This window comes from Xiphophorus maculatus, chromosome 20 (genome assembly GCF_002775205.1).
Source record: "Xiphophorus maculatus strain JP 163 A chromosome 20, X_maculatus-5.0-male, whole genome shotgun sequence".
Classification (NCBI taxonomy): Eukaryota; Metazoa; Chordata; class Actinopteri; order Cyprinodontiformes; family Poeciliidae; genus Xiphophorus; species Xiphophorus maculatus.
The window spans coordinates 24996347-25019331 of record NC_036462.1 but is presented as its reverse complement, the minus strand read 5'-3'; the positions used below and the strand labels follow the sequence as shown (position 1 = coordinate 25019331).

At 37.7% G+C, this 22985-nt stretch overlaps 3 protein-coding genes across 4 annotated transcripts; all 3 read left to right on the top strand.

Moving 5' to 3' along the window:
• The first annotated feature begins 1070 nt into the window (after positions 1–1070).
• LOC111605873 lies at positions 1071–7477 on the top strand. Of its 2 annotated transcripts, XM_023325314.1 has the most exons (9): positions 1071–1558; positions 1896–2030; positions 2162–2296; positions 3133–3201; positions 3752–3878; positions 4277–4394; positions 5063–5139; positions 5316–5828; positions 6201–7477. In XM_023325314.1, exons 1-6 carry the CDS (start codon positions 1094–1096, stop codon positions 4327–4329), a joined length of 984 nt encoding a protein of 327 aa, XP_023181082.1. In that variant the 5' UTR covers positions 1071–1093; the 3' UTR covers positions 4330–4394; positions 5063–5139; positions 5316–5828; positions 6201–7477. The 2 variants fall into 2 exon arrangements, 1 of the variants encoding a protein (XP_023181082.1); XR_002751875.1 differs by lacking the exons at positions 1071–1558; positions 1896–2030; positions 2162–2296 and having other exon boundaries at positions 3181–3423; positions 5063–5828.
• Positions 7478–11647: 4170 nt separating this feature from the next.
• rplp0 (ribosomal protein lateral stalk subunit P0) lies at positions 11648–14142 on the top strand. Its single transcript, XM_005797947.2, has 8 exons — positions 11648–11719; positions 12021–12128; positions 12219–12394; positions 12630–12717; positions 13066–13212; positions 13332–13517; positions 13616–13756; positions 13923–14142. Exons 2-8 carry the CDS (start codon positions 12075–12077, stop codon positions 14073–14075), a joined length of 945 nt encoding a protein of 314 aa, XP_005798004.1. The 5' UTR covers positions 11648–11719; positions 12021–12074; the 3' UTR covers positions 14076–14142.
• A 382-nt stretch (positions 14143–14524) lies between these two features.
• Positions 14525–17615, top strand: LOC102222675 (golgin subfamily A member 7-like). The gene is made up of 5 exons (XM_023325327.1): positions 14525–14613; positions 15567–15689; positions 15779–15931; positions 16055–16156; positions 16563–17615. Exons 1-5 carry the CDS (start codon positions 14605–14607, stop codon positions 16608–16610), a joined length of 435 nt encoding a protein of 144 aa, XP_023181095.1. The 5' UTR covers positions 14525–14604; the 3' UTR covers positions 16611–17615.
• Positions 17616–22985: the final 5370 nt, after the last annotated feature.

Here is a 22985-nt window from a genome sequence, read left to right as displayed (position 1 = left end):
CTTTAGATGAGGCACAGTCATTTGTTTTCCATTTTAAATCATTTTCAATTTTTAATTAATTTATTTCATCAAAATTGAGGGTTTTTCTTCAATAGCTTCCAGGTCATGTGACCTATTGACTCAAAATCACTTTGAAATAATTCTAATAGTCCCTATAGATGAGGCACAGTCATTTGTTTTCCATTTTAAATCATTTTCAATTTTTAATTAATTTATTTCATCAAAATTGAGGGTTTTTCTTCAATAGCTTCCAGGTCATGTGACCTATTGACTCAAAATCACTTTGAAATAATTCTAATAGTCCCTATAGATGAGGCACAGTCATTTGTTTTCCATTTTAAATCATTTTCAATTTTTAATTAATTTATTTCATCAAAATTGAGGGTTTTTCTTCAATAGCTTCCAGGTCATGTGACCTATTGAGTCAAAATCACTTTGAAATAATTCTAATAGTCTCTTTAGATGAGGCACAGCCATTTGTTTTCCATTTTAAATCATTTTCAATTTTTAATTAATTTTTTTCATCAAAATTGAGTGTTTTTCTTCAATAGCTTCCAGGTCATGTGACCTATTGAGTCAAAATCACTTTGAAATTGTTCTAATAGTCCCTTTAATTGAGGCACAGACATTTGTTTTCCATTTTAAATCATTTTCCATTTTTTAGGAATTTTTTTCTTCAAAATTGAGGGTTTTTCTTCAATAGCTCCCAGGTCATGTGACCTATTGACTCAAAATCACTTTGAACTTGTTCTAATAGTCCCTTTAATTGAGGCACAGACATTTGTTTTCCATTTTAAATCATTTTCAATTTTTAATTAATTTTTTTCATCAAAATTGAGGGTTTTTATTCAATAGCTTCCAGGTCATGTGACCTATTGACTCAAAATCACTTTGAACTTGTTCTACCAGTCTGTATAGATGAGGCACAGTCATTTGTTTTCCATTTTAAATCATTTTCAATTTTTAATTAATTTATTTCTTCAAAATTGAGGGTTTTTCTTCAATAGCTTCCAGGTCATGTGACCTATTGACTCAAAATCACTTTGAACTTGTTTTACCAGTCTGTATAGTTGATGTGCTTGTGAAGAACTACATGGGAATCATCCCACTGTGGAGCGGAATGTTACTTGGCGACTTAACACGGTACAAAACACCCACATCTGCTGCAACAAATAAAACAAGCAAATCAAGAGAAACAAACTGCCATGTGGAGTTGTGGTTTGGCTTGGTAAAAAAGAACATCTTGGCCAAAAAAAAGTACCTCAGACCAGCAGACTTCATCACAAAATTGTATACATCTTTACAAGGTTGGTATGTTGAACATGTTATGCAGCATGGTCTGCCAGACAAACTTCTGGACCAAACTGTCAGAGTTTTGAATAAACCGGCAGATGATCCCAAAGAAAAATGGAACAAGAGGGAAAGTTCTGCTGGTCAGACAAAGACCAAATCCAAGTATTTCAATCCCCCGAAGATATTACCCAATCCCAGAACTTCCAAAGGCCCAAAAAAACAAATCACCAAAGCTGAAGATGATAACAATAATAAAGAATCACAGGTAAGGTTTCACCTACCTTTGAGGCTCTGTTGCAGTTCCACATAAAGAATTAGTTTGTTAAAACAATGAATTTATCTGATAAAATTTTTTTGTAATCTTCATTTCTTAAATTTCATTAGAAGTAAACAAGTAATAATAGCTTGCATTTCACAATTTCATAATGTGGTTAACATGGGATAACATAACTGACATATATGTATTACAGTCTGGTATAGATTTTGTCTTTATTATGGCCGGCTGTTAGCATAAAGTATTATTTAAATTTTGTAAAATATACATTTTTGTTGTATTACTTTCAAATGTTTTGATTTGTTTTTTTTATATATCTGATTTGCAGTTAACCTTGCTTTGGAAAAAGAGTGATACAGAAGTTGTAGTAGCAGTTGTTCCGTCACAAATTAAAGGTCGGAGCATTGTGATTCATCATTCTGACTTGTGCACTCTTCGACCACATCAATGGTTGACAGGGGAGGTATGTGTTTGTTTCAGTCATTTGTAAAACATCTTCAATCTCAAGATTAATACAAACCAATTTTTAGATTTGTGTGAGAAGACTTTTGGATGCATGTTTAATATGTGGAAACGCTGATATTCCTTGTGCAGATCATTGAAAGCCTTCTGCATGTGGCTGCCCATGCATTGGGAGTCATGGACACCTTCTACATCCTGAATCACTACTCAGCTGGTGTGATTTTGTTCTGGGACAGAACTGAGCTTCCTAGACAAAGTTTACCAAAGGTAATGGATATCTTTGTTGCTATATTATGTCATTATAAGATGAATGAACAGAACTTTCACAGTTACACATCAGTTACACAGAGCTACAAAATTGACAACAAAATTACTTCGAAGATGAAATCATATGTAATGTGTTTATGGCAAATATGTGTGCTTGTTGATAAAAAGAAGAACAAGATGTATTTTTTTAAAAGGTTTGAATTAAAAGCTGAGTTGTTTTTAAAAGAGTGTTCTGAAAGAATTGCCATGTTTTACTGACTACTTGGCTGTTTTAAACATTGAAACACTTGACAAAATTAATGTAATTGTTCACTTCCGTGCGAGTTCCAAATATAAGTGTCACAGAGGGTTATCCAGGCAAATAAGGAGCTGAACATGGCAGTAAGGATGGACAACTTCTTTAGACAACATTACATAATTAATTCCACATGTAAAAAAACTTCTGTACTGGACACTACATATAAGATTTCAGAGTAATGTAAATGTCAATCATTTAATAAAGTAGAAGTAAGAATCTTGATCTAGTTGCACCCACATTAATCTTGGCTAAGTAATTTCATTTGATATCTTGTACGTGTCCTACTAACTAACATCAACATCACTGCAAGCTTTACCCCATCCCACAGCAGCCTGTACAGGACAATGTTTAGCACCTTAACTCTTGTAAAACAGTGTATTGATTATTTTATCATTTTTAAAACACCATCTCATTGAAAAGCAAAATTGTCAGTAAAAGTAAATACTGACATGTAGGAAAAGATTAATTGCGAGACATGTGCTTAAAGTTTGTCTTTATGTTAACATTTAATTTTTGAACATTTTTAATGCCATTTCAGGTAAACTTTGACAACTATGAAGCAGTTCTGTCCTTTGTCCTTGTGAACAACAATCACTGGAAGTTGCTGGTTTGTGATTTTTTGTCTATAATCAATATTTTTTCATTTTATGGTTTGGATAGAGCATGACATATTCACATTAGTTTTAATGAAATTTTTCTTTGTTATGCCCCTTTACTTTGTTGATCTGTTTTAGTACATCAATGCAGAAGCCAGAACTGTATTCCTAATAGATCTTGCACAAGTATCATCTGAGCTTGTGGACTCCCAAAAGGCAGCTAAAAGAATACAGTAAATAAAGCTCTAATAAATTTTTAAAATGTATTAAAAATTAATAAATTTGCAAAGTGACCACATAGAGATTGAGTTAAAAATCTGAATGTATGTGACATTCAGATTTCTGAATATATTATTGATATATATTATCCATAACATTTTTTCAAAATATATTATGTAAAAAATATTTCTATTAATTTAAATGTTTATGTAAATATTAATTTCAATAAACTTAACATTGTTGTTGTTAACAGAAACTGATAAGAGGAAAGCGTGAGTTGTCTTATGAGTGGAATTACAGAATACAATTGCTCTTACACAAATCATTTTGTTTGTTATCCAGAGAATACTTCAAAATGAGAAGGACATGCCATGGAAAAACAGACTGGGTTGGGATCCAATGGAAAGGGGGGACAATGCGCCACCCTATTCAACCAGACGGAAGCAGCTGTGGAGTTATTGTAGTCAAAGTAAATTAATGAGTTCATGTTTTTTGTTATACAAGTGTGGATACTGTGTAATTATTATAGAGAAAAGTTGTCTGTCATCAAATACAGTCTCTCTGGTTAGTTAAAATGGGCTTTCGGAATTGTGGAAAGAGTGTGTATTCACTTGGAGGAATACAGACTCCCCCAACAGTAGCCCATAACTGGGGTCAGTGCAACATGCCACACAGTATTTGTAATTACAGTTCTTTCATCATCATCTAAATGTTGAAACATTTAGATGTTTTACTTCAGGTATCTGTACTAACAAACATACCTGTTTTAGTATATGTGGGTACACTATATATGTCCACATGAATGTTTTAAGTCTGATGCATTATAATGCCATAAAAAAAGTCTTTAAAAACTTTTTTTTTCTTTAGATGGCAAAAGCACTGATGGAAGCCTTCCCTCTGATGCCAGATGTAGATTTTGACACAACAAAAAAGGCAATGAAAAGTGAAAGAAGAACTCTCGCTCTTCAAATCCTTGATGCATCAGGTATACCATGTGCATTTCGACTTACAATACATAAACATACACACATATATATTGCAGAATCTCCCCAGCTCTTACATTACTGAACCAGTCTTGACTGGTGAATTTAAGGTTTTTTATTTTATTTGATTAAGATCAACCACCATCATCAAAGTCACCACAATAACCTCAATAAATGTGAAAACTAAAACATATACAAACATTGTAATACAAAACATGAACTTAACCAATAAAGATAACAAAACTAAACAGACCTCGCTGCTTTCGCTGGGGAACACTAAGTTTTGATTTCTTTGTGACAAGCACATCTTGACAGTTCAATTAATTCACTGTTTCAATGACTCTTTCAACTTATATAGAGTCTGCCCTCATTAGCTCCTGCAGCCCGTGAGGTCAATAAAAAAAAAATAAATTACAAAATGCAAATTCCATTTCACAAAATATAAACCACCAACAGTGCCAATCCAAACAGACAAAGATATCTAAACGATATGCAACATTGATAATTTAGAAAATTTACTTTAGTTTACAAATGTATTTTATATAATCTCCAAGTATTAATAATTTTAAATTAATTTTCTGAAATAATTAGCTATTTTGTTATATATATATATATATCGATCTATCAATCTATCTTGTTTGAATATGCTGTATATTCTTCTTGATTACAGTATTTGATGACCACTGTTGGTGTGCGATGTGCGCTGCATACAAAGCCCCGGGGTCTGGCCCTGGAATGACAGACTGGGTGAGAAATCAAGAGTTGTCAATGTAAAATTCAGAATTAGACACAGGAAATGACTCTTGGGAGCCATGAAATGTTTTATATAATAAATGACAAGCAATTAAACACCAAACTGTGTGACAGGAGATGAGTAAGTTCAATACTGCTAAACATGTATATTTTCTTGTATTTGTGAACAGATCCAGTGTGACAACTGTGACCGATGGTACCATGCCCTGTGCATAAATATGAAGAGCACAGAATTTCAAAAGAAAAAAACAGGCAGTTGGAAATGTGTATTGTGTAGTTAATCTGAAAACTAGAAACTGTGTTCATTATTGTTCGAAATACGTTTTGAAAATATCTGTGGAAAATGAAAATGTAATATGTTTGTGTGGCATTGATGCTATGTGTGATGTATAAAGTGTACTGGAATCATTTCAAATTGATAAGTAATTTTATGACGTTATCTGAAAGCTATTGAGCAACAATCTTAAACTTTAAGGAAAAGTGTTAAAAGTCCGTCTGTTAGTTTAGTTTACTACATTACCCAAGATGCATCTGTTCATTTTGTGATTCCGTTTCACGTAGTTGAGTGGCTTGTTTTTCTGTGCTACTGTGTGGCTCGGTGGCATGAAAGTGGCATCCGCTGACATCCACCATCAACCTATCTTGGGTCCTTTGTGTACGAAACCTGTGTGCGTTTTTATGATGTAAGTGTGCAGTTTCATGTTCTATATTTGTGTTTGTGTCGGTTGTTGGCCCAGGAGGTGATGGCGTCCTCGTGTTTCTCTGGCTGCCGACAATGCAGGCGTTTAATTATGATAGCGCAAGTTATACTATACTTTACCAGATACATATTGTTATTGTATTAGTATATGAGGGAATTACCATTCATTCCATGTGTTCTGACGGTTTTTGTCATTTGTATGTTTGTTGCATTTACCCGACTGTTCATTTGTAGTGTTGTGGTGCCCTCCAGTGGATTTCTGTGGTGCTGCAGGCCATTTTCGTCCTGTATCTATGTGTATCTGTGTTTTGCTTGCATGGGTATTAATATGTACCTTTATTGTTTTCTGTTTCAGATAACCACACACACACACACACACACACACACACTCATATACAAAACATCAATAAACTTTTGAGCTGCACCATTGGAGTCGCCCTAGTCCTTCTGACAGAGGAAGAGTCGATTGACGAGAGATCTGGATTTAGCGCCTGTTTAGACGCACACAGTCTTCTACAAAAAGATTCCTAAAAATTATAAAATAAAAACATAAAACATAAATAAATGTCTGTGCCTCATCTATAGGGACTATTAGAATTATTCCAAAGTGATTTTGAGTCAATAGGTCACATGACCTGGAAGCTATTGAAGAAAAACACTAAATTTTGATGAAAAAAATTAATTAAAAATTGAAAATGATTTAAAATGGAAAACAAATGTCTGTGCCTCATCTAAAGAGACTAGTATAATTATTCCAAAGTGATTTTGAGTCAATAGGTCACATGACCTGGAAGCTATTGAAGAAAACATTATATTTCTTTGACAGGAATGTTAGGTTCAGTAATTTGTTGATAGTCCCTAAGTGAACCTTCGGGCGCTGCGGCCGGGAGCGGTGGAGAACCGCTGGCCGACAGTAGCGTTCATAAATCGGATCAACCTTGAGCTAAACGCCGCTTACTCCGCGGAGCTCGAATATCGAATATCCAACTTGAAACTAACTTCACTGCGGTACTTTTAAGACGGATTGAAGCGGCTGTTCGCTGGACTCCGCCGTCCAATTATCACCACAACAGCATAAAGTTAAAGCCGTTTAGTTTCAGCTGTTAGAGCCCAGGATTCACAGCGTTTCTTACACAGGATTTCTTTTAACGCGAACGCCATCAACTCATTCACGCTTTTCTTTTAAAAGACAATTTACTCTCAGTAAACGGAGTCCCGTCAAGCGTCAGATTCCAGCTGGTAAACCAAATACCAGTCCCGGAAAAAGATCTAAACTCATTCTGAAGAGTTTAGCCGTGCGCACGGTCCTTCTGGATTCGGTCTCACCCGCTGGAATCCTTCAGGATCTTGGGATCCGGCTTGGAAGAACCAAATTAATGTCAGGTTCATCTACCTAAGCATTCTCAAACTGAAAAAGAAGAGAGAGACAAGTGAGTTTTAGATTTACTTGCAAGGAGAACGGACAGCAGCGTGCTTTAGTTACAATCTACCCGCTCTAAAACAGCTCCTCCCAGAGACTTTCTTTTTATTTCCTTAGGGCGGTCCTAGTTACAGAGCCTATTCAGGGGTCTCAAACTCCAGTTCTCGAGGGCCGCAGTCCTGCAACTTTTAGATGTGCCTCTGCTGCACCACACCTGAACAGAATAATTAGGTCATTAAGGCTCTGGAGAACTGATCTACACAAGGAGGAGGTCATCAAGTCATTTCAATCCAGTGTTTTGTACCTGTGGCACATCTAAAAACTGCAGGACTGCGGCCCTCGAGGCCTGGAGTTTGAGACCCCTGGATTTGGTTATCTTGAGTTAATCACATAGCAGCTGCTTCTTCTGTTCTCTTGAGTCACAGGTGTGTTGCACCTGCAAGCTGCCGTAATGTAGAATGTAAAATTCAGAGTTCTTGTTTATTTCCTTCTGTAGAAACGATGCAGGAACTGATGAACCCACAGAACAAGGAGGTGTCTTGTGCATCCGTGTCTCATGTACAGTTCCTCTGTTTCTGGTTCATAAACTTCGACCCTTAATCATCCGTCAGTCATCACTCTTGCTGCAGACCATCTGGTGTCAGCTTCCAGTTTGACCCGTTTAGATGTCTTCCTGCAAGCATCTCTCACTAGGCACAAATTCCAAAAGCAAACAAGAGTATTTATATTTGTAATTAATTTAAACGCATCTCTATCCCACAAACATCCTGTTTCCAGCAACCCAAAATATCCTTTTCTGTTAAAAAAAAACCCAGGATGGCACCCAATACGCCACCGTTGAATCGTACATATGCATAAAAATTCTCCCTACTTTCTGACATACTGAAAGTTCCTCTTCCTGGATATTTTCCCTGACTGATTCTTCCCTTTGCTGGACATCTTTGCTTTTTTCCGCCAGCCTGGATTCGATTCTGTCGTTTTTAATCTTCAGAGATACAATCTGTTTATTTAACTCTTCATTTTCTCTCTCTAGCCACTCGAGTTTTTCTGTTTTTGCTCTTAATTTGTCCGCTGCAATGTTTCTCTGTTTTTTCCGGTCCTCTTCCAGTTTAAGTGTTATTCTTAATTTGGCTTCATTATCACATCTTAGCTGGTGTATAGTTGCATTTTCTTCCTCCAGGTCCAGATTAATTTTTCTGATTTGTTTTTTGTAAAATGCATTTGATTTTAGAAGTAAGCTATTTTCCTCATGCCAGTTGATTGTCTTGTCCGATCTGTTAAGTCGCTCTAGTTTAATCTTCAGACTTTCTACGGTTTTCTGAAGCTCTTGGTTCTCTTCCTGCAGCTTGCTGCGGTTCTTCTGTAAATTGTTTATTTTCGCCAACAAAAAATTATCCTCTTCCATCTTTGCTCTCTGGTTCAAACTGCAAATGAATTTCTCTGTGGAATCTGGCAATACAAAGGCAGCCGCCAGTGATGTCATAGACAGGATGAGTGACATCACTGTGACATCAAAGCCACAAGAAGTCTGTTGGGTGTGGGGGAGGGGGGATGTTTTTTTAAAAAACTTTATTCACAGACACACTGTACAACGACAGAGTGAAACATTTGTTCTGCCTCCAGAAAAAACAAATACAGATAAATATATTCAAGATGAAGAAAAAGCTACGGGGCTTCGGTTCCCAACTGTTCATTCAAAGCAGTACAGAGTTCAATTGTTTTAATAGCTATTTTCTGTCTTTGATAGTCTGGATATAAAACTAAAGTTCATTGTAAAATGCAGCAAAGCATGGCTTCCCCTACCTGGAACAATGAATATGATATTTAAATAGTGACAATAGAGGATTTATGAGAAACTCTGAACTGTTGGGCTCTTTGCACCTCAGCTTCCGCGTTCGGGGCAAAGCGGCTCAATCTTTTCCGATCTATTGAAAAAGGCTCTTTACACTGGGCGTCTGCAGGGCTTGTCCAAGGTAACAATTAATGATGTACATCGATCCGAAGCCCCGACAATAAGCTGGAGAAAGGTTTCAAGATGTTCGCCTCGTTATACACAGATACGAAGGTGAGTTTTACTTTCTTTAAACTTTGTGGCTAACATTAGCTTTAGCTTATGCTAGACATTTGTCTTGTAAAAATGTGCTATTTAAGTATCTAAACATTTTTCATCCATTCTAACGGACAATGTTTTTACCTTGTTTTCAAGTATATTACCTGCGTTTATTGTCGTTAGTGTCAGAGACCAAGTAACGGTCTAGGGTACTATAATGTTCCCTCCAGTTCTCCCCGGTTCCTACGGCTACGGCTCTGACTGTAATCCTGGACCTGTGCTTCTGTCTGCTCTGTCCTCTCAACGCTCAGCCGATCACAGTACAGTCACAGCGCTCATACTGCTGTTCCTTCCTGTTGAAAGGGAGTTGTTCTCCACCACAGTCGCCACGTGCTTTAGATGTAGAAATTGTTGGTAAATCAACAATCAGATGGGCTTAATTTATATCCACTAATCAGTTTGTAACAGTGATGAACTAAAATTGTGACTGGATCTGAATCTAAGTATTTTTTGTTCAAATGAATTGAATTGATTTAAACTGAATTTAGACCAAACCAGACAAAAACTGGTTTGGATGAATTTGACCTGGTTGAATTATAAAGTGGACTAAGCTGACAGCAGTGCAGTAAATTCCCTGGTAGATGGCTTTGCTGACTTTATATTTGATAAAAACAAAGTGGACATGAACAGCAGATGGCGTTGCTGTCCAAATCCTCTCTGACTGTGGAGTAAACTTCCCACTGGACTTCAAGCACGGTCGATTCTGTGCCTCCACACTTTTCCTTTAGGTTCTGGGACCTTAATTCCCAAATTAAAGTCAAAATGTATTTTCATCTATAAAGGCAACTGGGCAACTTTATATCCCAAGTATGACGCTCAAGATGTTGTCAGATTACTTTACGACTAAGAGTCTTCAGTCAGAGGCTTCATCAAGTTTGCTGTAATGCAGACTGCTACAAGAGATCCTTCCTAACAACCATTTGAAGAACCTTGAATAACATGATATTTAACCATATTTTACTTAATTTTAGGATCAATAATGTATTCTTGAATTCAAATTGAATTTAACTTTGTATGTCTCTTGAGACTCCAGTGGTTGTCTACACCTTCTGAATCTCTCCCAAATTCTTTACTGGGCTTTGTTTCACAATCTTGACAAAACTGTGATTGTCCTAGACAGATGTGCACATTGTCCTACCACACTTTCTTTCTTCCACTCAACTTTCCATTAACACGCTTGCATATAGAGCTTTGTGGCGAACCCTTCAACATTTTGTCAAGATAATAAAAATAACGTATTACATAAATCAAATATATAAATGAGTTTACTTTTTCTAACTCAAGTATTCAAATAAAACTTTTAGACAAACTTCTAATTTATTTAAACCCCTCCACATGCTGGCTTGCACGCCGAACCTCCCGACAACTTGCAGGTGTTGGGGCGCAGAAAAAACTCCGGGGCCCAAAACAGAAAACGGAAGAGGGGGAAGGATAAAGATGTTGGAGAGACGAAGAAAAGCTTTTCAAAGTGGTTGAAAGACAGAAGGTAAGAAATGTCAGTGTATCAACAAGAGAGTTGTAAATATTCAGGTTAGCTTAAGCTAGCCTACAATGATGATGTTCGCATCCACCTCAAAAATATGTAGTTGCGGCCCTGATTACAGAGTAGACTTGTCATAAGTCTATGATATGTCTATAATAAAATTATCGTTAGCATTATTACTATTATTATTAATTCATGTTAGTCCGTCAGTTTTCAAATTGTAATTCAAAAATACTTTATTGATCCCAAAGGGATCTCATATTGTTGTAGCTCATATTAATTCAAATTCTTCACAGAGTTATTGTAGATAGTGAGGGTTGATAGCTGTTTTTTACTCAATGGGTGGTCTTACCAGCGTTTTGACATCTATTTGTAATTTCCGTTTTACGTATGTAATTTCAACAGAACATTGGTCCTGGGTGGTATTTTATATTGCTCTATAACAAAGTAATTGTTATTCGGTCATTATAACTTAAAGTAAATACAATTCAGAGATTTGACATATTTTCAGGGGTAAAGTAGTTAAACCACACTCATAATGTGTTTTGTTTTGTCTTTTTTTTAATTTGCTGAGGTCACTATTTTTTTTTTGTCTCGCAACTCTTTCTACTAAAACGAACAACTATTACTAAAAACAAAACATTATTTCGCAAAAAATTTGATTAAGAAATTTATATTGTTTTTTTTTTATTAATGTTAATTCGCCACTCAGTGATGACGTACCTATTGTGTCAGGAAACGAGGCCAATGACACGTCTCCTTTCTCCTTTCCAATCTTTGCTGTGATTGGTCAGTTCTGTCATATATAAGCGTCGGTCGAGCCACTCGTTTCCTCTTTCTTTCACGCGACCCTAACGCTTGGTGAGTTAACTATGACACTCTCTTCAAGCCGAAATAAAATGATGCCAAGACGAGTTGTACGTTATCAAGGAGTCATATTGAGTGTGTAAACATGTTCGCCCCCCATCTGAATGTATTTATTAATCCTATATTTGTTGTAAAAGCGTTTTTAGTTACCGAGGCCTTTCAGGCAGTTGCTAGCCGTCGATTAGCCGGCTAATGTTAGCTGTGGACCGCATGTCCGCCAGCCTCTGATCATCTCGTGTATTTTCGTCTTGTTCTCTCGGAACATTTTCATTTCGATGTGGTTCCTTCTTTACAGATTACACCTTGTCTTTAAACCAGCTGCTAAGCGATCCCTGGAAGCACATTCAAGATGCCCAGGGAAGACAGGGCCACGTGGAAGTCCAACTACTTTCTGAAAATTATCGTAAGTAGAATTTAATACACACGCTGCTCTCAGCTTTAAAACATCTCCCTTGTAATGAGCCGTGTATTGACATACAGTGGTTTGTTGCAGCAACTCTTGGATGATTACCCAAAATGCTTCATAGTGGGGGCAGACAACGTGGGCTCCAAGCAGATGCAGACCATCCGCCTGTCTCTGCGTGGGAAAGCTGTTGTGCTCATGGGTAAAAATACCATGATGCGCAAAGCCATCCGTGGTCACCTGGAGAACAACCCTGCTTTGGAGAAGTGAGTGACTTTAAGGGTTCTGTTCTGATCTAGCAGGACAACTACTGTACAGCTGCTGCAGTGCTGTATTGTCGTTCCCCCTGCTAAAAATAACTTGTCTCCAGCTATCCCTGTCTGTCTACTACCCCGACTGCCAGGGACGCAAGGTCTCAGACACTAAGCCGTTTTTCTGCTCTGTGCAACTGGATTTATCACCTTGCATGTTTGTAAAATGCCATTGAATTTAATTTCACAGGCTCCTGCCCCACATTAAAGGCAATGTGGGATTTGTCTTCACCAAGGAGGATCTGACTGAGGTCCGGGACTTGCTGCTGGCTAATAAGGTAAAAAGCTCTTACCTGTCAATCACGCACTTCTCCTTACTTAAACTGGAACTAAATGTATATGTATGAGCCACACTGTCATTTCTTTAGCATTTTGGCATTCTTATTGCAACCTCATTAATGTGCAGGATAAGTTACAATGCAGCCTGTGCAGTACTGTATTGTCGTTCCCCCTGCAGAAAGTCAAATGTTTCCTCGCTATCCCTGTCTGTCATTTTTTTCGTTGACTGTCAGGGACGTAAGGTTTCAGACACTCCTAACTCTCCGATCTTTTGACAACTAAGTCTTTGAAAGTTTAATTTTAAATGGCATTGGAAAGGGATAAGAGGTCCTTGTGTTGTGCTTCAGGTGCCTGCAGCTGCCCGTGCTGGAGCCATCGCCCCCTGTGATGTCACTGTGCCAGCCCAGAATACTGGACTGGGTCCTGAGAAGACCTCTTTCTTCCAGGCTCTGGGCATCACCACCAAAATTTCCAGAGGAACCATTGAAATTTTGGTGAGTATGGAAACGGATATAAAGTCATGGGATGTTTGACATAGACATCCACTTGTGTTTTGCAGTAAACTTTAGTTGGCTTCATTTGGTAACTTTTCTTTTTTTCCTCCCCCCCCAAGAGTGACGTCGGCCTGATCAAGACTAACGACAAGGTTGGTGCCAGCGAAGCCACACTGCTCAACATGTTGAACATCTCACCCTTCTCCTTTGGGCTGATTATCCAGCAAGTGTATGACAATGGCAGTGTTTACAGTCCCGAGGTGCTTGACATCACAGAGGCATCCCTGCATACCAAGTTCTTGGAGGTGAGAAACCTAATCTGAATATGTTTCAACAAAACTCTGCTGTTTGAGGAAATATCTCTGAACTGCTGAGTTTACTGATGAATTTCTGAATCCTGTAGGGTGTGAGAAACATCGCCAGTGTGTGTCTGGAGATTGGCTACCCCACTTTGGCTTCTGTCCCCCACTCGGTCATCAATGGCTACAAGAGAGTCCTGGCTGTTGCTGTGGAAACGGATTATTCCTTCCCCCTGGCAGAAAAGGTGCGGTGCAAAGTCCTGGCTGTAATATCACAGGACAGGTTTTGGTGCAGCAATGTCAAACCTACAAAAAGATCACTTGGGTTCTAGACAGCTATGGTTAAAATTGATTTTCCAAGATTTGTAAGTGAAAAGTAACACTGTTGTTTTTCTTGTCCCCATCTCACAGGTCAAAGCTTACCTGGCTGATCCAACTGCTTTTGCTGCTGTTGCAGCACCTGCAGCTGTTGCAGAAACTGCTGCAGCTCCAGCTGCAAAGGAGGAGGTTAAGGAAGAGTCTGAGGAATCAGATGACGACATGGGCTTTGGGCTGTTCGACTAAAGCAAATACAGCGAACGGAACCTGTTGGAATCAAAATAACATGATTCAATAAAGTTTGTTAAAATAATCTGTGTATTTTTTTAATGAAAACTGTTTAAACATGAGCAGAGTTACAATGTATCTGAAGCCCTAAGTGGCTTTGTTACTGATGGATTTTACTGTCATGATAGGTCATTTAAAAAAAACAGCTGGAGCTGACTTATGGCTTATAAAAATGCACTTCTTCCTTGGGTGTGTCGAGTTTCATCTTAATATTTCTAAAGGTGACCGATTTTAGCTTAAATTTGAGTTTTTAATTGAAGAAAATTGGTTGTTGGGGAAAATCTAGACCTTAAAAATAAACTTAGCAGCAAGTGACTGGGAAACGATATTAGGCACTGCCAGCTTGCATTTTGTATTACACCGAACACCGCATCTCCACTCTTGAACAGTGAAATTAAAACCCTTCAACGTGAACTTTTACTTTGAAAATATCAGGCCGGAAATATTTGGATACAGATGCGCTGGAGCTACAGGACAGGCGTCGGCTATGGCTGAGGTAAATCTTTGCGGTTTATCCGTATTAAAAAGCTTTGCGCTGAGATGGTCATGAACACGGATTCAGATGGTAACTGAATTATTATAGGGGGCAAATATTAACATTTTTGGGGGGGTGTTTGGATAACCAATAGAAATGTAAGCTAGCCTGTTTTTAGCTAACGACCATTTCATACGTAAGAAACATTTTTCGGATTTCAGTTTTAACAAATAATTCTCGTGAATTTACGATGACTGGTGAGAATTTTATGTGGCTTAGTGACTTATTTACAGAGTTAGCAACGCGCTAACGTCAACGTTTTCCTCTTGGCCAGTGGCGTAACCAGAAAAAGTTACCGGTCTGGTCTAGTTGGGGCCTAGTGCCTGACAGGAGTGGTTAATGACTTTAATGAGTCGGTATGTAAATATTACGTTTTCCTGTTGGCTCGGGCTGTCCAGAGAAAAGCTGTTTAAACTTCCACAGCAGAAGATCCAGCTAAACATAAAACAAAAGAATATTCATGATAATAAAACACATGCAAAATATTTATATCTGTGGCAGATTTAGGTTGAAGGTAATCTTCATTTTAACGAGGTACTTCTATGAATGGATGTAATATTACCGTCTTGAATGTGCTCCTGGCAATCACAATTCAAAACACAAAAGTAGAAATTGGGTCTGCCAGCACAAATGAACCCTTCAAAATACATTATTAAAACCAGAAGTGTGGGCATAATGCAAATAATTAGTTTTTTCCTGACAACTCTTTTTGTTCTCATTTTACTTAGTTTTTTTTTATAACAAAAAGGACCATAAACATCCATTAACATTTACTCAAAAGCAGCTATGTGCACCCAAATATTAGGATGTAAAACACTGGTCTAAGATGCTATTTATACAACATTAATGAACAGATCAGGGCACTCGCTGGCTCCCACCCAAAATCAGAGCTAACTGGATTCAAATTTGTCCAGACCCACAGCTTACAGGACCTCCAGCAGCCGGCTGTTTCCTCCAAGGTCTTCATCCAGAGAGACTACAGCTCAGGAACAATATGCAAGTTCCAGACCAAGTTTCCCTCTGAGCTGGAGTCTAGGGTGTGTAGTGGATTTTACTTTTTTTTTTCTTTATGGTTACGGTTCTTTATTTTTGGTACAGTGGATGTAAACTATTGTTGTGTTTCCAGATGGATAAGCAGCAGTTCGAGGAGACCATGCAGACTCTGAACAACCTGTATGCGGAGGCGGAGAAGCTTGGAGGAAAGTCTTACCTGGAGGGCTGCTTGGCTTGTCTGACTGCCTACACCGTCTTCCTGTGTATGGAGACACACTACGAAAAGGTAAAACTGCTTTTGCTGGGATTCTCTCCTTGGCCTAAATTGCTTCTCGCACTTTCCTTTGTGGAGAAATTGATCTCATTTGAGCACATCATTGTTCTGAACTGTGTTGTTTTCTGTCTACAGGTGTTAAAGAAGATTGCCAGATACATCAAGGACCAGAATGAGAAGATTTATGCTCCCAGAGGCTTACTGCTGACTGACCCTATAGAGAGAGGCCTTAGAGTCGTATCCTTAACCTGACTTATTTTACTCAACACCTGCGTTCTTTGACTGAGAAAATCTATTTTAAGAAATTTTACCTACATTAAGCCTAAGCGAAAGAGTAATACTTCTTAATCTTTCCAACATAAAATCAAGTATATGAAGAAAATGTTTTTCTTTGCACTGAGAAACATTTTTTAACTTCTAAAGATATCTCCCAAGCTTTCAGAATTATAAACCCATGTTTTATTACATGCCACATAAACTCATCAGTGTAAGCATTTATGTAAAAATAAATAAATAAATAAATATTTCAGAAGACAATCCAATATCATTCAATTAACTAGCAAAATGTATCTATTTTTTTTTATTATGCGAGATATGTGTTCAAAACTCCCAACGTTGCGTTCCTTAACTGTCCCTTTTTCAGGTAGAAATCACCATCTTTGAAGACAGAAGCATTGGATCTGGAAGATAAAACGATTTTTGCCACATGATGACGTCCGGTGACCGCTGTAGCCTTTCCGATCGAGTCACCTTCACATCCCGAGGGTCCAACGTGTGTTTTTTCCGCTGTTACATGCAGTTGAAATTATGAGATTGCATACTTCCTGCAAAAGAGAAAACATAAGCATATTGAAAACGTGCAGTATGACTAAATAATGGCTGCTGAACAATCGTCAGGACTGTGCCGAAACACAGAAATGTACTCTGTCTTCAGTGTTTTTCTATTCTGGAGCATGATTTTGCTCTATGTCTTATTTCAATGTGCAGGCTGGTGACTGACCAGATACTCCTAATCTGCTTCACAGTGTATACCCAGACCTCCCTTTCTGAAATACATGTGTACTTTGACATGTGATCTTTTCCTCCTGTAATTTATAAATACTCTCCTGTTTGCCTTTGTGTATGTTTGTACATGCCTTTTCTTGTCTTTTTCTAATCAAGACGTCTAAAATGTTGAGCAGGCTTTATAGAATGTGCCATTGTGTTCATTGCCATCATCTCCACATTCATTACAAGAGGTTTGAGGTGTTGCTTTGAAAATTTAAAGACGGTCAATGTGTTGTAAAGTTTTGGCCCAGTTTGCGATCACATCGGTTATGGATGGTTAATATTAACAATGTGAGGGTCGCGACCTCTGCAGAACCCATGTTTTCAATTATGTGAAACAATGCAAGTGTTTGGGGGTGGGAACTTGTTTTAGAAGTTGTAAATTTGAGATGTTTCTGGTTTTGAAGATGGAGCATGTTTACTAAGTTCTCTTCTAAATAACCCCAACACATTTTGGGAACTGTCTCATTTCCATGACAGTGATATATTCAGCTTCAGCATACATCATACATACCATCACAATATCCATTAGCATTAGACAGTTGGAAAGCTCTACAGCACATTGTTTAGATTTTGTTTGTAGGATACTTCCACAATTGTCCATAATTGTCTTGTTTTATTTAAATAAATTGTAGTTACCTGAAATGAAGATCTTGTGTAGGGGTTTTATTTTAGATTTGACTTTGAAAATACATAGAAGTGCACTTTAATAGTATTCGTGAAACCACACAAATCCGTTTCTTGTACAATGTAAATGTTGCATAAAATCAACTATGTAATATAATATTCAAATTTTCATCTAATGGAATTGGTTTTCATTATCGTCAAAATTAACATGAGATCTTGAAACGTAGCAGTGTGTATAATGTAGATGAGGCATACATACAGGAAAAAGTAATGGTTTTGTTATGTGATTATTATTTTATTCATCTAATTTGCTATTGAATTAATTGACATGTTTTCACGTATTTTTCAAATATCGAAAGTTGGCATCTATTGCAACAAATGTTATTTCAGTATCAGTAAGCTACCAGTAGGAGGCAGTGTGAGCTTGTAATCGCTCCAGAATCTGCGCAACTGACAACAAACGGCTTCACCACAGATTCTTGGAGGATTTGTGAAGCACAGATTTGCTTCTGCCTCATCACTCCTACTTGTTCTATCCTGTTTACAGGTTAGTAGAGAGTGTTTTTTTCCCCCCTTTCTCAAAATAACCCTGAAGAACTTATTTAGTGTCGCTAAAGTAGTTTCTATAGAGTCCTTTTTGTGTTTTATTTACTGGTGTCTGAACTAACGGGCGCCGCGACCGCGGTTCTAGTTATCTGAGGTATAAAGCTGCAGGAACTGTTGCAATCTGCTCTTATGTACAGATTCATTAATATACCGTCAGTTATCAGCTATGAAATTAAACTCTTCTGGAAGTTGTTGGAAAGTAATATGGTTATGTTGATTAGATCGTTTTGTTTTTTTTAATTTACACGAGTCGAATCTCTTTAGCCGTATTCTGTCTTTCTGTGAACATGTTGGTGTACAGAAAAAAAATACAAATACATTGTACATTGTTTATGCAGTAGCATACGGCGTAACAAATGGGGATTTGTGAAGCACAGATTTGTTTCTGCCTCATCACTCCTACTTGTTCTATCCTGTTTACTGGAAAATCAGCATCTGTTTACACCAGTAATGGTGCGTGTAACACACAGTATTTAAGGTTCACATTTTGAGTTGAATCACTGAAATAAATGAACATTTGATTACATTATTCTTTAAAGAGACACACCTGCTGTGTTTTAAACTTACTAGTTTATGAGAAGGTTAGACGTGGTATGGAAGCCCGTTTACGCCACTCTGTAAAAAAAAAAAATCTCATTAAAATGAGATACTATCTGATTATTTTTGAGTTACTATCTCATTATAATGAGATCCTATCTCATTATTTTGAGCTACTATCTCATTATTTTGAGATACTATCTCATTATAATGAGATTATTTATTTATTTATTTTTAACAGAGTGGCGGAAACGGGCTTCCATAGACGTGAACTTATTTTTGACAAGTTTTTGTTTTGGGATTTTGACGTTGCTTTTATTTTTGAAAGAAACATACCGGATATGTCGTTGCTCCCGCAGCAAGAAGGAGGAAGCGGATAAATGCAAACATGTCTTATTCGGGTTAATATGGTAGCGGGGTCATTAAAACATGTTACTTCTGTTCTTTTAACATTGGCTAACCGTAAGTTAAAATAAACATTTGGCTAAGCTACCATTCATTCAGAACCGTTATCCAAAGTATGCTATCTGACTGCTGATATCGACGGTTGAAATCTGCATTCAACTGTCGAATGCAGACTCTGAAAATAGCTGTCGTATTTTAGCTAGTTAGGCCAATGGTACGTTAATTTCGACTGTTCAGACCAATAAAAATTCAACAAATAGTCTTCGTTTCTCTTGGTTCACCCTGGCGTTTCCTTGTTACGATGGCATTTACCTTCCAAAGCAAGAAAATCAGTTTTTGCATCATGTTTTGGATGATCTGGAAACATACCAACAGAAAAGAAACCTTAAAAAGTAAGTAGTAGTATAGCTCGCCTACTCTACAACTAAATAAGCTCCAAGCGGTTTCAGCGCTCGCATATTTTAGCATCACTTCTGTATAAACTTGTACATGCATGTATACCATCAGATTCCCTAGACCAGTGGTTCTCAAACTTTTTTCAGTGATGTACCCCCTTAAGAATATATTTTTAGTCAAGTACCCCCTGACACGGGCAAAACATTTTTGGAATTAAAAAGAGGTACAGTGCTGTAAAATCACTGCCTGATTTATTAAAGCCAAACAACTTATATCAGTGAACCTGACAAATACATCCATATTACAAACATTGCATGGTTAAACAAAAAAGAAAAACAGAAGACGGTGACCACCAGGAAGGTATAAAACCAGTCAAACCGTTTTATTTTAAAGGATATTGAAACTAAGTACTGAATATAAATTTCAGTGCATGAACACACATTTATATTTTATCGAACTTTTTACAAAATAATTTTTCCCAAGACTTATTATGAGGAGCCTACTGATTTTTTAAAGATATTTTGAAAAGCTTCACGTACCCCCTGCAGTACCTCCACGTACCCCCAGGGGTACGCGTACCCCCATTTGAGAACCACTGCTCTAGACTACAGTATACTGATGAACCTACTACATTGTGACCCAAAGAGGGCGCTGTTAAGAAACTAAACTTAAATCCAGGTGGTTACTACTTTGATTGCTTTAGTGACTAAAGTTTAGTCAGAAAATCTGACCATACTATAATTATGAAAACAAAAAACATTTAAACTTCAACAAAATCTTTAGGCTTATGGAGTGACAAAATGTTGCTCTATATTGCCAGAGAATCATGATATATGTAAGAGTGAGAAGAAATGTTTCAAACAATTAATACAGGAGTTCCCCAAGGTGTAGTTCTTGGCCTATGTTAGTATTTGCTTTTATTTATTTATTGGTTTGCTATATCTGTCCTATTACAAGATTCCAGTGATACAACAACTGTAAATGTAGCATCTAAAATCTGATTTAAGTGGGCCTCACTATTGCGATATGGTTTGCCATGAATTTTCTGTAACGTGTTTGTCAATTTGTTTCTTCTCTGAAGTAATGTGGCAGTCATGTTGGAGTGCTTTAACATCTGACAAGCATGTATTGAGTTAAGTTTCGAAAGCCAACTATAGAAACCAAACTAAAACTCTATATAATAACAAAACTGCACAAAATGAGGATGTTAGTGTTGAACAAACATGCTTTCTGAATTCAGAGCCTTTCCTCGAACTGTATTTTCAGTTGTCCTTTGCAGGTGAAGTTAGGTATCATTTACTCACTTTCTCTCTGCCTCCTGATGTTTCCTACTGTTTACTCTTGCTTTTTACCTGATAACTGGTCGGTTTCTGATTTTTAATTTTTTTGATTTTCCTGTTCCTGACTCAATCAGAAGATTGAAGTTCCTGGCTTACTTATCACGTCCTCTGTGAAAATGTCAGCATTTCGAAATGCATGAGCCTACTCATTTGAATTGTTTGGAAAGCACTCATAACACAGAATTTACATAGTGAGATGTCTTTAGTAGGTTTTTGATGTACTTTCTTGTGTATGACATCCGTTCCTATAACACTTAGAGATCCACTTTTGTATTACTTTAGAAGCTGACGTCTTTGTCCGCCTGCCCTCTGTGTGTGTCTGTGCAGCGTGCTTCTGTTCCCGCCATTACCCAGCAGACTGCGATACTTGATTCACAGGACAATAGAAGACATACCGGATCTCACCACCTTCTCTGTAGGGGAAAGCTGGTGCCGTAGGGTGGTGGTCTGCCCTTCTGAGCTCAGGTTCACGTTTTTCCTTTTTAAATATATGCCTCTGCGATTGAAAAGTAGTGAAGTAGATCTAGTATTATCTCGTATTATCTTGGTGGATAATACGAACCACCAAGATAAAGGTGGTCCGTATTGTCAAGAAGCAAAACTAGGCTGTGTCTTTTTGTCACTTTTTGATGTGTGAAAATTGAGACTGGTTGTTGAAAGAAAATCAGCCTAACCCAACTGAAGATGTTTGTTTTTCTGTAGGGCTGAGTCAGAAGAAGACAGTGATGTAGAGACCAGCAGCTGCCTTTCTGAAGAGCCCCCTGGCAGCAGGGCGGTGAAGGAACCCAACGTCAAGGCGAAACCGTCAGCCCTGTCACAAAGCCGAACACCTAAAAGGCCGGACCAGCCCCTGTACCTGCCGCGAGCCGTTCGGAAGAGGCTGTCTCTGCAGGACTCGCAGGGCTCCGCTGCAAACAAAGACATAAAAAGTTCTGCTCGGTGCTGTAAAAGCTCTCCTTCAGAGTCTTGTTCTTGCCCCAAGGCCACAGAACAAAATGTTTACTCAGCCTCCTCTGCACAGGAAGCCTGTGGCGCTGACGGTATAACTGATGTGCCTGAGAACAGTTCACAGCTTTGTCCCCAGGAACAGACTCAAAAGTTGGCGCTAGGGCTGGATGAAAGGGAGACTGTCGTCTGGGACCCGTCTCTGTCGTTCGCAGAGATGAAGTTGGAGGAAGCAAAGGGAGAAAACTTCAACAATGTTCAGGCTGAGGATACAAGCACAGATACAGACGATGTAACTGAACAGGTAGGTTATAGGTCTTATTTTAGAGGGGTTTTTTCTAAATGTTTTTTATAACCCTGACAGATTTAGATTTAAATCGTTCATCCAACCAAGAGGTTTGTTTCTAATTGGAGACAGGCATTTCTCAGGATAATAAACAAATGTAAAAGGAGTCTGGATTTTGAAGAAAATATCATTTACATAAAAAACGTATCAAAAATCACTTAATATTGAATAAAATAAAAATAATTCCATCTACAAACAAAACCTTATTTTCATATTTCTAATGACCCTCCTTACCATGGACTTAATTTTTGGCTCCCTCCACAGATTCTCTATCAGACCTCAGTCAGGACTCCAGAACATTAGTAATACTTTCAGCCAGAAGAAACATGTTGGCAAATGTTAAAGATTTTCTAAAAGCCTAAGTCTTCCAGCAGCATGAGAAATGTAAGAACCTGAGTAGTTACCTAATCATGAGGTGCTTTCTGCTGTTTTTTTTTTCTTCTTTCAGATTAAGATGCATCTTAAAGAGACAGGCTTCTCTGTTGAGCTTGTTCACAATGACTACGCAATCTATGAGAACGTGTTTCTTAACTCGGATGACTTCAGCCATGTCATTGAGATTTATGACTTTCCATCTGTTTTCAAGACTGACGACCTCCTGGATGCTTTCACAGAATACAGGTGAGGTTATAATGTTATGGCCCAGATAGTACTCCGCATATAAATAATTGCTGACTGGGAAGGCTAGAAAAATACATTTTCCGTGCTGTTCTCATTTCCTTCTTGATAAGGGTTTTGACAACTATGTACTTTTACTTTTTCACTATTATGCACTACTTTGCGTTGTTGGGCTGTCGCATAAAACAGATTGAAGTTT

Bases quoted from the DNA above. Each gene is read 5' to 3' on its own strand.
- LOC111605873 (XM_023325314.1), top strand. From the start codon at position 1,094: ATGGGAATCATCCCACTGTGGAGCGGAATGTTACTTGGCGACTTAACA. The intron at 2,297-3,132 runs GTAATGGATATC...ATGCCATTTCAG, and splicing joins CTAGACAAAGTTTACCAAAG to GTAAACTTTGACAACTATGA. The intron at 3,879-4,276 runs GTAAATTAATGA...TTTTTTCTTTAG, and splicing joins GTGGAGTTATTGTAGTCAAA to ATGGCAAAAGCACTGATGGA.
- rplp0 (XM_005797947.2), top strand. From the start codon at position 12,075: ATGCCCAGGGAAGACAGGGCCACGTGGAAGTCCAACTACTTTCTGAAA. The intron at 12,129-12,218 runs GTAAGTAGAATT...GGTTTGTTGCAG, and splicing joins ACTACTTTCTGAAAATTATC to CAACTCTTGGATGATTACCC. The intron at 13,518-13,615 runs GTGAGAAACCTA...TGAATCCTGTAG, and splicing joins TGCATACCAAGTTCTTGGAG to GGTGTGAGAAACATCGCCAG.
- LOC102222675 (XM_023325327.1), top strand. The intron at 15,690-15,778 runs GTGTGTAGTGGA...TTGTGTTTCCAG, and splicing joins CCTCTGAGCTGGAGTCTAGG to ATGGATAAGCAGCAGTTCGA. The intron at 15,932-16,054 runs GTAAAACTGCTT...TTCTGTCTACAG, and splicing joins TGGAGACACACTACGAAAAG to GTGTTAAAGAAGATTGCCAG.